The following is a 10,327-nucleotide window of genomic DNA, read 5'->3' as shown; positions in this document are numbered from 1 at the left end:
CGAGCTTTTGACGGAAATGCTCGCTAAAAGAGCGCGCTATGGGGAATCGTTGGAGCATTATTACTATGCGAAGGTTAATTTATTAAATAGATGCAAAATTTACGGCAGACAGGCAGTAGATTGCATTCTTCATGGACTAGAGGATAGGGCTGCTAGAGTAGGTGCGCAAGCAGCACAGTTTACCGAGCCAGAACAAATCTTGAAATACTTCCGAACCGTTAAAGCAGGACCATTTAGAGATAGGGAATCTAATACATCCGGTAGACAACGCAACGAAATTAGGCCATCAGCAAATAAGCCAAGTACATCGAAAGACGGTTCAAGTTTTAAAAATATTACGTGTTATAACTGTAACGAAATAGGACACCGTAGTACGAAATGCAGCAAACCGGCAGCTACCTGCTCTACATGCAATAGGGTCGGACATCAAACAGTCTATTGTTTTAAAAGTAAATTCGATAAAGAACGAAAGGAGATAGGGCTAAGTAATGCAGAAAATAGCGCTTCAGGTGCAGTCGTTAAGAATGAGAAAAAGGTAGCGAGATTGACAATTGATGATGAACCGGAGAGTGTGAGTGTGAAGAATGAAGAAATTGCGGATAAAGTGAGCGCGAACAACGAGAAATCGGTTAATAAAACAATTGACAAATATATAATGGATATCAAGATTAATTCGTTGCCAGTAACATGCTACGTTGATTTAGGTAGCGAATGTTGTGTAGTAAGATCGAGCGCCGCGGAAAAACTAGGATTAACCGTCAATTATTCAAAGGAACTACCAGTACTGAGAGGCATAGGCTCTAATGCAATCACACCTTTAGGTTTGACAGTAGGTACTGTGGAAATACAGGGTATCAAAGAGACTGTTATCTTATATGTTGTCGATGACCATTTTATTTACCAACCAGTCTTGATAGGTCACACTTTTACTGAGAAACCAGATATCGTGATTATTAAAACTCCGGAAAGGCTGCTATTTAAAAGAATATCGTGCGACAAGGTCCTTTTGACAGCTGTAAAACAATCGACGATCGCTAGTAATTGTATCGCGTATATTGAGGTAACTTCAGATAATTCGATCACCGGCTGCGTTAGCATAAAAGGCTCTTTGCGAGGTTCCGAAGGCGAGGAGTATTTCTTGCTTCCTGGGAAGTATGACATTAAAATGGGTTCTAGCGCACTGATGGTATATAATGTGTCGCCCAAAACCATTACGATTCCGAAAGGGTTCTTGTTGACTAGGGCACTATTCAAGGAAAACGAGTATACTCATGACGCTGAGGCTCTTACGACCTACAGCATTACCGTTAGTGAAACCGAGATCGACGATTCTGTACAATGCGGTGAGAATATCTCTAGAGAAGATCGCCTTCAGCTGCAGCAGTTGTTACACAAGCATAGTGAATGTTTCTCAACAAGTCTCAAGGACCTTGGTTTCACTAATGGTATAGAAATGACCATAGATTTAGAAGATTCCCAACCGGTAGTTTATCGCCCATATAGAATGTCGTATGCGGAAAAAGCGTTAGTTAGGGAAATGACTCGCGAAATGCTTGAAAATGGTATTATTAGGGAATCATCGTCGCCTTACGCCAGCCCCATAGTCCTTGTGCAGAAGAAGACCGGTGAAAAAAGATTGTGCGTTGATTATAGAGCGCTCAATCGCAAAACTAAAAGGGACCACTATCCTCTTCCACGTGTTGAGGATCAACTAGACCAACTATCGGGAAACAGTCTGTTTACATCACTTGACTTAGCGTCTGGTTATTACCAGATACCCATAGCTGAGGAATCGCGACATAAAACAGCCTTTGTAACCCCTGAAGGACAGTTTGAGTATAATCGCATGCCTTTCGGTTTGGTTAATGCTCCGTCCGTCTTTCAGCGGACTATAAACAAAATTTTACAAGAGGCAAAAATTAAATACGCTATCGTGTACATGGACGACATCCTTATTCCTGCAAGAGATGTCAAAGAGGGGTTGCAAAGGCTTGAGGAAGTACTTTCGTTGCTAAAGGTAGGAGGCCTGACGCTTAAGCTTAGCAAATGTAATTTCTTTAAAGAACAATTGGACTTTCTAGGGTTTGAAGTGAGCTCGCACGGGATACGTCCAGGAACGCGTAAGACCGAAGCAGTTGCAAGATTCCCTAAGCCAAATAATTATCATGAACTTCGACAATTCCTAGGTTTGTCCGGATTCTTCCGCCGGTTTATTAAAGGCTACTCTCTTATCGCAGCACCATTGACAGATCTTTTGAAGAAGGGTAACCCCTGGCAATGGGACGAAATAAAAGACCAGTCTTTCAACAAAATTAAGACTTTGTTGACCGAACGCCCATGCCTAGCCCTCTATGATCCCAACGCCGAAACACAATTGCACACGGACGCTAGCAAGGAAGGTTTGGCTGGTATACTATTTCAAAAAAATGCAAACGGGGTTTTTCAACCAGTTTCCTATTTCAGCCGAAAAACGACCCCAGACGAAAGTAAGTTACATTCGTACGAGTTGGAGACTCTGGCCGTTGTTGCGTCACTGAATAGATTTAGAGTCTATCTGATAGGTAAGTCATTTAAATTAATAACCGACTGCAACGCTATTAGATACACATTAACCAAAAGAGATGTGATCCCGCGAGTCTCAAGGTGGTGGATTCAACTGCAGGAGTTCGATTTTACTGTGGAGTACCGACCTGGGACGAAAATGGCGCATGTCGACGCCCTGAGCCGCAATCCGGTAAGTACTGGTAAACCAGAAGTACATATTCTCGACGTGTTGTCCATCCAGTCTACCAGAGAGCAAACGGCGTATGATCACGACTGGATATCTACTGTACAGAGCGCGGATGAAGAGGTAAAAAGAATAAAGGCTGTCTTAACTGATCCCGAATCGGCCCGTGTAAGCGAATATCACCAAAACTATAAAATAAAGAACGAGCGTGTCTATCGAGTAGTCGGTGAGGAACTAAAGTGGTATGTACCAAAAGGCGTGCGTTGGCAGATCGTAAAGAAAAATCATGACGATGTTGGTCACTGCGGGTTCGAAAAGACCCTTCAACGCATTAAACAACATTATTGGTTTGCCAAAATGCGCCGTTTTATAAAAAAGTATGTTACTAGTTGTTTAGAATGCGCTCATCATAAGGCGCCTGGGAGTAAAAGCGAAGGATTGTTACATCCTATCGAAAAGGTTAGTGTCCCCTTTCACACCATTCACGCAGACCATCTGGGCCCTTTTATAAAAAGTAAAGGCGGTAATTGTTACTTACTTGTCATCGTGGACGGCTTCACTAAATATGTCAATATAATACCTGTACGTAACACAAAATCCACGACAACTATAAAGGTAATTAAACTACATATTAAGTATTTTGGTGTACCGGCAAGACTGATCACGGACAAAGGATCTAGTTTTACTAGTAAATTATTTAAGGATTTCGTTGGTTCTTATGGCATTAAGCACATCCAAAACGCTGTCGCTACTCCTAGGGCTAATGGCCAAGTAGAGCGGTTTAACCGCACCATTCTTGATGCATTGTCTACCTCGTCACATGGCGATAATGAAAGAAATTGGGATGAGCATATCTTGGATATCCAGCTTGGTATAAATACCACTACACACAAAACGACTGGCAAAAGCCCATCCGAGCTTTTGTTCGGATTCAATGTCACTACTCTTTCACAGGGTATTTTAAATCCTGTAGTCAACGATACTACAAATGTCGCTAGTTTAGGAGAGTTAGAGTCGATTAGGGCACAGGCAAGTGACAAAATGAAACAACAACAAATAAAAGATGCGGATCGGTTTAATAAGAAAAGAAAACTACCTAAAACCTATTCTGAAGGCGATTTGGTTAGGGTACAATGACAGATGCCGCATGATGGCAAATCCCAAAAACTCGTCGATAAGTACCAGGGTCCCTATCGAATAGTAAAAACGCTCCCAAACGATAGATTTCTAATTCAAGACACCCCTTTAACGCGAAAACAAGGTAGGCGTTACGAGAATGTGGTCTCTATCGATAAAATACAGCCGTGGCTGACATTTGCCAGGAATTTTGTATCTAGCGATGAGGATAGTAATAGCAGTGGTAAAGAGGACTAAATGTATTATTAATTTAATCTAATCTTATGTCGTCATATTAGTGTCATATGTTTTGAATGTAACAATTGGATTAATACTTCATATATACATATCATATATGTCTATAATAAACAAAGATTATACATGCATTCGAAATATAATATCTCGAATAATCAGTGTGTAAACTAAGTAAGTTGCTTTAATATAATTAAACTTAAAGTATGTATTCTCAGATTTCAAGATTATGAATCGATGTTTAATTAAACACACAGATTGATCGTAAATATTCTAATAAATTGTATGTATCCCTTGCTCTACATACTTAACGCCAAGTACAATTCACTTTGTAGTAAATTCATATAAGACTGGATATTAACTGAATATTAATTATAAACTCTACTATGATTAATCATCATGTGCGAATTATTTCAACGAGTTGTGATTGGCGTGAGGTCCCGCCTGGAACAGGATGGCCGAGCTGTAAGGGTCATCTATTAGTGTGTTAATATTTATTGAATTATATGTAAATTATTATTAATCATGGTATTAAATAATCTAGTTAAGTTAAGTAAATTAGTTGTGAACTTGACTAGTTCCGATGGCGCCACTAGCGCGCGCTAATAGCGCGCGCCACTTTTGCACCCCACTACCGTTAACGACTGATGGCGTGATCGGAACCAGGCAGGAGAGGCATTCAGTGTTCGGCTAGCAAAGTGAACGGTCAATACCTTAAATACGTTGATACTTTAATCAGGTGGCTTTTAAATGTTAAGCTTGTAGATTTGTATTTCATATTTGGTTTATTTTGAAATATACCGAGTTAAGTAGAAACAGTTGAGTTTTCGTCATAACACCGTAAACCCCCAATAGTATGTACTTTAGTATCCGTAAGAGGACCTCATAATATATATAAGCTGCTCTAAAACGAGGGCGCGGTTATAAATTAATATTGTTTTAGTATTACGCACTTAAAAAAATATTTAAATTTTAAAACACATAGTACTGGAAATATAATAAACTATTATTGACTACTACTACATATTAACTACCAACTATTTTACCTTTTTGATTTCAAAGATTAATTCTATTCCATAAAGGATACAAACCAATAGGCCATGGCGCAATACAAACAATATTCTCAGGTAAGTCCAGTAACCTACTAGAAATTTAATAGCTCTCTATTCTCTAAACTGAGTCGACAAAAAAACATATTGTGATTATAAAACTTGCTCACAAAATTTCACAAGAATCAGTTCATAAATACGATCTGTACAGGAAAAGATTCATTTTCCATCAAGTTCTATAGTTCGTTTTTTTTTAGCAAAAGAAGGTAAACGATCATGACATGACTTTTTAATCAAAAATCACCATTGATTAGAACTTCTAACATATTTGCTGCGACTTATTTTTCAATGGTGATTTTTAATAAAAAGACATGTCAAGATCGCTTAGAACTATAATTTCATATACGATTTTTTACATTCTTTTGCTTGCATAAGTAATATAAACAATTTTTTAAAGCGTTTTTTAATATTTTTTAATAAAAAGATACGTCGTAATTGTTTACCTTCTTTCTAATGCTAAATAAACGAACTATAACGATTACCACCACAATGATCGAAAAGTTATAACAAATATAATTATGTTACATCTGATAAAATTACTTTAAATAGTGGTAGCTTTACAGTGAGGAATTTAAATGAATACAGATTTTATGCAAAACAATGACGCGTTGAGATGAGACAAACAATGAATCTCACAGCGCGTCAGCGTGCTGAAGCGGCTGTTGTCTTCCTGACTGTCTGTCTGTCTTCCGCTGCTAGCTCTCGTGACTTGCACAATGCCTACGTGTATTTACATTAATTATTGTGAAATGAACATGCTTTCAAAATATATAATAAAGATAAAACATTGTTAAAACACTAGCTGCAAAATTAACATCGCTGTTGCAGAATGGAGTCTTTATACCAACCTTAAAAAAATTATGTCAACATTGTCAACTGTCTTCTTGGACAATAATATACCTTTCGTTTCATACGTACCTTTTGTATTTTAATTCAATTAATTTACCTATTTAGACCTCAAGGCCCAAGACAAGCCTTAAATAATCGCCTAGCGGACATTCAGTCACAAGTAGCTAAGCTAGTGTTCAAGATTATTTGTATACAACATTCTTGTTAACACAGTACGAGCGAGTGTAGGTCATTTTGAACATCTGGCCCACTTTCCTACTCTGCTGTATATTGTCAACTGTACCTACTAGATAGAGTTAGACCAAGGAAAGTTTGCCGCGATTTTGACAGCCCTCGCAGTGCCAGTGTTATTTTAAACGTCAAACTTCTATGAAATTATGATGTACCTACCTATCAAAATCGCTGCAGACTTAATTAAGCTGAATTCGTAGTAGTTTTAATTTTTTTTTTTCGCGATTACGTCGAAGATTAGAAGAATTCGTTGTTATGCTTATGTTGCTTTTAAAAACTGACAGTGCGTTTATTAATCACATGCAAAACATTGAGAAGTCACCTCATTCATTTTTTAATATCATCCAAATACAAATCTAAAATTTCTGACATCTACAATGCATTACTAAATTAGGCATGGCATGGTAAACTTGTTGCGTACCTACCACTAAAATATTTAAAATAACATAGCTAACATTTTTTCAAACTGAGAATCAATGTTTTTCAGTTTTGTCTAGCTGTTTTACATGTAGCGTAACTTCTTGTACACGATTCTCCTGTAGAACAGATTGTTTTTATAGAGACTAGCAGTTACTAGAAGCTGCTAAGTATTTATTGTTTCCAGTACCAGTACGTGTAATTTGGTTTTATAAATAAATTATTATGATTATGATTACCTACGGTGTTTTAAGCTTGTGACAAAGTTCGGTTTAAGGTACGTTTTACAAGATCTGTGGCACACGAGCAGGAGTGACAGTATCTCACCCGCGAGATAGACTAGCCCTTCCCTAAAGGACTAGCCCTTCTCTAATTGATAAATTTAGACAAAAACGCGTAAAGTGTCTATCTCCGGCACGAGATACTGTCGCGGCGCTCCTGTGCTAAGATTACTACTTTGACTACGTATTATGTAGTTAAAATAGTTATGAGTCTAGGAAATTATTTTTATTCGGGATCTTGCATCTATCGGTGAATGGGTGGTTTATGATTCAAAATAAACACATACCAAGTTATTAAAAATCATTATAAAAACAAAACACCACTTTTTATTGCACACCTCACGAAATTTAAATAAAAGTGAATATCATAAAAAAACATGGGTAAAGGTAGCAAAAGATGATTGAATCGTTAAGAATCGGTCTTTTTTTACAAAATCTTTAAGTAACTTTATTATGAAATTATGTATATTTAATACTTTTAATAACAAAAACATGTATAAATACATCGTAGACACATTTAAACATTATGTTTATACATTTTTTTGAGTTAGGGAATGCATCTCTGGGTAACATGGAAGACAAGAGGTCCACATTCGATACCCTTACAGGACGCATACACCGGTGACATGGTGTCGTCGCCCAACGGGCGGACCTTCGGTGGCTTCCGAGGTGCTGAGGTCGGGCCTTCGTAATCGTTGCATACTTCCACGCTCTGGTATTGTATTGCTACACCATATTTTGCACAGTACTGAAAAAATAACATGCAATTCTTTATTTTGTTTTATTAAATAGGTACATTAAGAGTATGCTAAAAAGCACTTTAGTTTCCAATATTAGATTAGATTAGAGAATAGAACATTTCAGTAATGTTTTTGGAGTTCCCTGGTCATTTAAACTTTACTTAAGTTTTTAAATATATTGTAAAATATTGAGTCTCTTTCAAGGTCAGTTAAAATATAGAAAAGGCGCAGCTTTTGTACAAAGATGCAGTGAAAACTAGAGTTAGGTCCATCAGTATATTAGATGAAATATTCACAAATAAATAAAATAATAGGTAGAGTGTTTACTGTGTACTTACATTGGGTATATCATGGATTGCCCCGCTACCTGTCTTTGTGGCCCTGAGTTCGAAAATGATGTCTTCGATTGGGTTTCCATCATACCGGCGAGTCGCTGATTGGGGCAAACAAAAGCAAACAATTTATAGTCGATACTTTAATTTATGGCAACCTCAATTGTTTTTTTTATAAATTGTGATTCAGCACTGTAAAATTAGGTTAAGTAAAAACGTTTGGTAATACTGGCGTTCTTCCTGTGAACAAGAAATTAGGTTCTAAAGCATATTCATTTAAAATATATTTATGATGTCCACAGGAAAGACACTTAACACTCATACTAAAAAAAATGTTTGGCTCAATTAGAACCAGTTAGGAATTAATTGAGTTAATAAAAACATTTGTATACTTACATATCTGTTGATTAACCTTCAAAAGCCAAATTTAATTATTATTGCAAGGGAATACATGTTCGTATCGGATTGAATTTATTTTAGTCGTAGCTTAAACTTCTTATTAAAAGTTAAAATAACATCTTACGAAGCCTACATGTATTAGCCAGCCTACTAGTTATAACACTTAAAATATCTTACAAATTCTGAATCCCGCGCAGCCTGGTCGGGCGTTTTCCATCTCCCATACATGCGCGTTGGCGACAGCGAGCATCGCGCCGAGCGCGAGCAGCGAGCGGGCGAGCGGCGACATGGCGGCGGCGGCGGGCATGGCGCGCCCGCGACGCCGGCGTCGCTTTATAAGCGCGTTATGCAATAAAATAACAAGCATGATAGGCAAATTATTTACGCAGATTATTGTTTCTTATTGATTAAATAGATGACTGTTATTGGCTTTATTTTTATGTAAGCATTAATATGTCTTAGTTATATTTACGGCTGTTGTTATCCTAAATACCTACCAATAAAATCAAATAAACAAGTATCTGTAATTATGTATGTGGAGGCACATAAACTAAAGTGACAGGGACTGATAGTAGGAAATAATATCAGGAATTCTAAACGTTCTACGGGTCAGAAAAATACGTCCGTCTGCATCGGCCCTAAGATCGATGAATTACAAAACGCCGTTATAAAGTTCCATATCATGACAATGAAAAACAAATATAAATTGAAACTAGGTATACTATAGGTATCGTTCAAAATGTGCCAAATTCTCAAAAATTGCTGTGTATTTTTATTACTTTGAAGTAACATTTGTATTCAACCAGTTGTGGCATTATAATGATATAATATTTTTTTTTTGTTATTAATAATACAAAATAATTTAACAGGGGAAATCAGAAGATCTGAACTAGTTTTTTTTTTAATTGAAAACGATATATTGGTTGTAAAATATTTTTCATTACCTACCTACTTTGAATTTAATCTCGGGCGTGAAGAGTAGAACGAATGGACGCGAGTGATTGTTAAATTCAATGTAAATAAAATACCTACTATAAAAACTGACCTTTGATAAACTAAACACTATTTACAGATACAGTACATGACATATGAGAATGACCAACATTAGTTCAGCTACTTTTAAAAATAACTTGTGTTTTGATTTTTAATACACTTTAAAGTTTTTTCTAAGACGCAATGAATTGCGAATTTTGTTATCTTGTTGACAAGCAACGTCAATCACAGTGATAATGGCGTACATTGAAGATAATTATTTATTTTTATGAAAAATACGAAGTCTTAAGTTTTCATTATGTATTTTTAAAAATCGCTGAACAAATGTTGTTCAGTTTGAGGAGTATAGCCAACAGTTTAATTTTTTGCTCGTATTACAGGCCACACCCAATATTATTTGCCTTGTTTTAGTATGCGTAGCGTCTATAGCTAAAGCACAGAATAAATGAAGGGTACACGGAAAGAACATGTCTAGTCATTTTATTTTTCAAAAATGACATTTTAATCTCAAAATGTAGAACTCTCAATGAACTATTTGTTACAGCTTCTGTTACCTCTGTAATTAATGTAATTATAAATACAACTCCTTTATTTTCTCACTTTAAAAACACCCACACACGAAAATTATATGGTTAATTTATGTACCTACATCGTTCTTTTGAAACCACAATAACTCAAAATCTTGTCAGAGTGACTATACCTAGGTAAATGTTCTTTCCGTGTACCCTTCAAATAATAGTACTACCGTACAGAAAGGCAACTTCCTACAAAACCGAAGTTTGACAGCGGTTTAGGGTCGAATCATGTTGTCCCTTTTTAATAAATGGCACTATCCCTTTCGGCTAATTAAAGGTTGTCAAAATTCAAGTCATTATTTTAT

The 10,327-nt window shown here is 36.5% G+C and overlaps 2 protein-coding genes across 2 annotated transcripts in view; one reads left to right on the top strand and one right to left on the bottom strand.

The window, feature by feature from the left end:
- Positions 1 to 10,327, top strand: part of LOC134648366 (protein lifeguard 4-like) — a 357,077-nt gene that overhangs the window by 290,605 nt on the left and 56,145 nt on the right. The gene's annotated exons all lie outside the window — the stretch shown is intronic.
- On the bottom strand, positions 7,481 to 8,837 carry LOC134648539 (uncharacterized). The gene is made up of 3 exons (XM_063503061.1): positions 8,632 to 8,837; positions 8,062 to 8,156; positions 7,481 to 7,731 (listed from the first exon to the last, which is right to left on the bottom strand). The coding sequence occupies exons 1-3, from the start codon at positions 8,819 to 8,821 to the stop codon at positions 7,531 to 7,533; spliced, it is 486 nt and encodes a 161-aa protein (XP_063359131.1). The 5' UTR covers positions 8,822 to 8,837; the 3' UTR covers positions 7,481 to 7,530.

Source organism: Cydia amplana, chromosome 5 (assembly GCF_948474715.1).
Source record: "Cydia amplana chromosome 5, ilCydAmpl1.1, whole genome shotgun sequence".
Classification (NCBI taxonomy): Eukaryota; Metazoa; Arthropoda; class Insecta; order Lepidoptera; family Tortricidae; genus Cydia; species Cydia amplana.
The sequence above is the reverse complement of the archived record's forward strand: the minus strand, read 5'-3'. Positions and strand labels throughout refer to the sequence as shown.